A 4,940-nucleotide genomic window follows, 5' to 3' on the forward strand; every position below is an offset into this window, starting at 1 on the left:
ATTCTCTGGCGACACCCAACACACTTGAAGGAAACTGCAGCCGCGACGTCCTCCTGTCAACTTGTTGCCTGTGCTGGGTGTGTATTTGCGCACTGATTTTTAGATCACCAAGGCGAGTCGTGCATCTTTATAAAGCTGGAATTATTATACGTATCATGTCCACATATATAGATTTTTTTTTTTTAAGGGACCGTTGCTGCTCGTCCATTGCATAACCGCGCTGCGTGCAGCCCCGGCGGTCACCAGACCCTCCAGACCTCCGATCCCACCGAGACTTTTATGGAGCGCCACGCCGACGTCAGGCGTTGTTGCGCTCCAACCGTGAAGATGGCGGAGGCTGCCGTGACACCACAACACCGGTTTTTCTGCCACTGCTGCAAATGTGAGACCAAGCCCAATTTCCCGGTAAGCCACTTTAGAGACCCTCTTGAGTCTGCGGTCTGTCGGACAAGCCTTTTGGCGCGCCGTAAGTTCCCCGCTGCTCCCTGACAACAAACTCTCGGTTGTTGTTTTTTTGTTTTTGTTTTTAAATCACCCTGTCGTTTAACTCTCTAAACTCCAGGTGCGCCGCGTCTCCGACGTGATTATTGTTGATTTTATTTCTGCGTCGCTGGGACGCACGTCCATCTCTCATTTTCAGTGGGAGTTAAAATGTGTTGGCCCACGTTGCCATATTTAGAAGCGCCACTGTCGAGCACTTTATTAGTGTCCAGTTGTCAGCTGGGGTCTGTGCGTAGCGGACGTCACGCGCAACGCGGGCCTCGCCTCGCCTGGCCTCGCCGCGCGGCGCGCGTGTCCATATCCAAACGACTACAGGCGAAGAATAGCTGTAAATAGGCGTCAACGTGCCTGAGCCACGTTTGTTTTTGTTGCCTATTTGAGTCCGCAGAGAGAGAGAGAGAAAATCAGAACTACTGCAGTGTGGCAGTGCGCATTTAACGCACTGACATTGTGCGTTCATCACGATTGTCTTTTCTTTTGTGTGTGTGTTTGTTTTTTCACCCCTTGTTTAAGCCTCATTGACAGACCAATTTCTGAGGAATTTTTGCAAGAAAAAGAACAATTCTTAGATTGGTGTTGTTATTTAGTAGAGTAAAATTGAGACTATTCCTACTTATTTTGAAATAAGAGAGAGAAAAAGACTGTACTTTCTTAAGGTATAAGGTTTTTTTTCTTTCTATTTCCCTTTAAGGACTTTGTGTGTCCCAGATGTGACTCTGGCTTTATTGAGGAAGTGAATGAAGACTCAAGGTACAGCAGTTTTGGTGTATAGACATTTGTTTTGTTCTGTAATTGGAAACACACTGTCCGCTCTCTTGACATTTAAAACCCTTGCACTGACCTCTAGGCTGGAGCGGCTGGCCTAAAATATATAAGCAGGCTATAAGATATTTTGTCAGTTGCTTTAAATCTCACACAGCTTATATGAAATACCCTTTTCTTTCTTATTTGTCTCTCTAGTCTCCTGCACCACAGCGCATCCTCGTCAACCGAAGACTCTGACTCTTTGTTCTCAGAGGTAATCACATCTTTCAAAAAAAGAAATGCCATTTTAATTTAAAATCCCTCTCCCTCCCTCTCTGAGGCTGAGCTTGACACATTGTCTCTCTGGCCTTTCTCCAAGTTATGGCAGCTGCTGTTTATGGAGCGATCTGCTCTGCTCTCCCATCCGCCCTCCTCAGAGTCCGACCCAGAGGACAGTGAGCAGGTATCTACCAGCCAGAGCTGTCCATCGCCGGTGACGCCAGGCAATATAGAGACCAGAGACGAAGATTCTCTGGCCCAGTCTGAGCTGGAGAGATCATCCAGGCCAGCTGTGGAAGGGTGTGTGGACATGGGAGCCTGGGAGACTCTTCAAATGTATTTGGAAACACAATATTCCCACATAGTAAAGTTGTAAAGTGCAACAACCAGATTTGTTACGCACAAGTGCAAAAAGTTTTATACTAATTGAATACACACAGGCAATGGATTATTCCCCCTGGTTATGATCCTAGTTAAGAGGAAACATTGCTAATCTTTCTTTCTTACAGGCCAGGGTCAGAGCCATTTTATTCTTATTTCTTGTCTTTATGTTCAGTGTCGAAGAGCGAATCAAACAATTTCCTTTTACTGTGACTGAAGCTGCTGATTTATCCCCCAGAACAAACAACAACGCATTAGTTATGAAGTGGACTTCTTCACTCTCTGTTTTTACCCTTTCAAGGATGGTGCAGCAGTTCTTGGCCGGCCTTTTTGGCAACAACGGTAACCCTGGCGCTGCACCGGCTGCATTGTAAGTGCTTCCCAAATGGTCACTTTTGCACCATTTACTTTTCCTCATTTGAATAGTGTGTGACCAACTCACTTTCCTCTTCACTCTCTCTTTTTTTCCTCCTACCCTGTTTTCCGCTTGCCTCTCAGATCCAGCATGCTGCAGTTGTACGGAAACCCTGGAGATTATGCCTGGGGTCAGGGAGGTCTGGACGCTGTCATCACAGAGGTCAGTGTATTAAGTACTGCTGAACTCTTAGCACTGTGACATTCTCTGTGACCTCTTTTTATGTCTCCTATTCAGGTCCTTTTTATCCTCATATTCATTAGCCTGCAGATTAAAATGGCTTTCATGATTGTTTTTCTTTTTCGCCCTCCTCCTTAACTTGTTTGTCTTCTCTCATCCACCCAAAGTTGTTGGGACAGTTGGAAAACACAGGCCCACCCCCTGCACAAAAGGAGATGATATCCTCCCTTCCAACAGTTTGTATCTCTGAAGAACAGACAGGTAGTGAGATTAAACACATCCTGATTATCTTCTAAAAAGGTAGACACTGATTCTGCAAATGTGCAACTCATGCAATCTTGTTTTTTTTAAATTCTATCTAGCAGTGCCCCACATAGTTTAAAGGAGGTGTTGCAACCCAGGAAATAAGTGCTACCTTAGGTAGAAGCAAGCATTTACCAGTTAAACATATGTTGTATCACCAGGGTTTTATTTCTGATGAATACATGACTTGTAATCAAGCTCCAAAATGAGGTAATTCTTTTGGAACATCTGAGTAATTTCAAAGTTTTATTGAAGTGGCTAAATCCCTCTTCACACATCATTAAACTGGGTTGGCAACATGAAGTGACAGACTACATTACAAATCCCTCATGCTGTCACACACTATAATGTCCTGAGGCCTCTCTGACATCTGAGGTGATGAATCATCCAAAAAAAAAAAAATGATGACAAAGCTACTCTACCTGCTTCTCAGCATGTTTTTATTTTTTTCACTGCACACCATATGCATTTTCTGTTTTTCTTGTTTTGCTTTCACAGAATGCAGACTGGAGTGTCCAGTTTGCAGAGAGGAGTATTCATTAGGCGAGTCAGTCAGGAAGCTGCCCTGTCTCCACTACTTTCACAGCCAGTGCATAGTGCCTTGGCTGGAGCTGGTAAGCGAATGTCGAGGAGTGAATGTGCTCAATGAATTTAATGACATGAACACCTGTTGGTAGATTTTCCTAGGGATTTTATATGTGTGCCAGATACTTTACTGTGGCACGTGAACAAACCACTGAAAGCTTCCCTGTTTTTCTACTCGCACATTTACATTTTCTTTTTTTTACCTGTCACAGCACGACACTTGCCCGGTGTGCCGAAAAAGCCTTGACGGCGTTGACAACAGCCTCCTGCCTACGTCAGAACCCCCAGAAGCACGCTCCCTCAGGACAGACCGACAGGAGAGGCAGGCAATCTGAGACATGTACAAAAAAAAAATCTACCTCCTCAACCACTGTTTTCAAGCACTGCACTCCTCGACTCAGGCCCCACCAATTGCTCATAAAAATGCATTAGATGCATAATGCAAAGTCATAATGTAAAGCTATACCTCTCACATGGTTCACGCTTTTCTGATAAGGGTCTTTTGCTTTCTGCAGCACACTGCACTTTCTGCGCTACACTGGCCTGTGAGGTGGATTTCTGAATGACTGACTTTGACGACATGATCTAATCACCGCTTAGCTGTCGGTGGTTGTCATGACGATGGGAATTCACAGAGTTAGGAAGTAACAATACCCTGCAACGTGCTGCATGAAACAGTTTACCATTCTTTTTTTTTGCAGCTAGCCGAGTCCAGATTTATAATCTGTGAAGCCGATATTAAATGCTACCCTTATGATCCACACCTTGTGAATCTTTCTTTATATGCTTAATCATTAAAACAGTCTCCCACAGTACACGTTCACATGAATGTTGCAGATGTCAATCTAATAAACAATCAGCAGTTTGTGCTCCTCATTAAAATATTTTTGGCCAGACATAGTAATAAGATCATATTATATTATCAATTATATTTTAAACTGTCCCAGTGTTAAACAATACAAACCTCTCCAGGATACACCTGCATTTGATGGCAAGATAAATGTAGGTGAGCAAAAATATAATCAGTGATCATCAGTGATAAAACGCCTGTTCTACATGCTGATACATGTTTGGAAAGGGAAAAAAACAAGGCGGTGTAAAGCAGAACTGGACTGAAGGTGGAAAGGTATTGGTGCTCTTTGTGACATCACACAGGGAGGGAAAGTGAAGCAGGGGCTGACATGGTCATAACATGCGTGGTTACTAAATCAACGATAAGTCGGCTCCTGATTTCAGCTTCTTCTTCTTCTTCTTCTTCTTCTTCTTAAACAAACAATGAGAAACAAACTTCCACATCACAAAAAAAATAAATAAAATAAAAATAATGTATTGATAGTCCCACTGGGCAGCTGTTAACACTCTGCAGCCATCCAGGCACCAGCCACTCGCCGCGCGTTGGGACAGTTGACTGTTGCGTCCCAGGAAAAACACACCCTGCCTGCCTGCAGCGAGCCAGAAAAACACCGCCTTACCGCCGCAAGTGGGCAAATGCCGCGGAATAATAGAAAGCAGACTCTCTTTCCCTCCCCTTTCACCCCCCGTACAATGACCG

The 4,940-nt window shown here is 44.2% G+C and overlaps 1 protein-coding gene across 3 annotated transcripts; it reads left to right on the forward strand.

Annotated features, from left to right (window-relative positions):
* The first annotated feature begins 205 nt into the window (after positions 1 to 205).
* rnf115b (ring finger protein 115b) lies at positions 206 to 4,151 on the forward strand. Of its 3 annotated transcripts, none has more exons than XM_076011697.1 (9): positions 206 to 405; positions 1,193 to 1,251; positions 1,462 to 1,519; positions 1,683 to 1,708; positions 2,207 to 2,275; positions 2,404 to 2,482; positions 2,668 to 2,761; positions 3,302 to 3,417; positions 3,601 to 4,151. In XM_076011697.1, exons 1-9 carry the CDS (start codon positions 280 to 282, stop codon positions 3,721 to 3,723), a joined length of 750 nt encoding a protein of 249 aa, XP_075867812.1. In that variant the 5' UTR covers positions 206 to 279; the 3' UTR covers positions 3,724 to 4,151. The 3 variants fall into 3 exon arrangements, with proteins under 3 accessions (XP_075867812.1, XP_075867811.1, XP_075867813.1); XM_076011696.1 differs by having other exon boundaries at positions 210 to 405; positions 1,625 to 1,824; XM_076011698.1 differs by having other exon boundaries at positions 213 to 405; positions 1,625 to 1,860.
* Positions 4,152 to 4,940: the final 789 nt, after the last annotated feature.

Source organism: Nelusetta ayraudi, unplaced genomic scaffold (assembly GCF_046127955.1).
Source record: "Nelusetta ayraudi isolate G7.1 ecotype Tasmania unplaced genomic scaffold, CSIRO-AGI_Nayr_v1 ptg000135l, whole genome shotgun sequence".
NCBI classification, from domain to species: domain Eukaryota; kingdom Metazoa; phylum Chordata; class Actinopteri; order Tetraodontiformes; family Monacanthidae; genus Nelusetta; species Nelusetta ayraudi.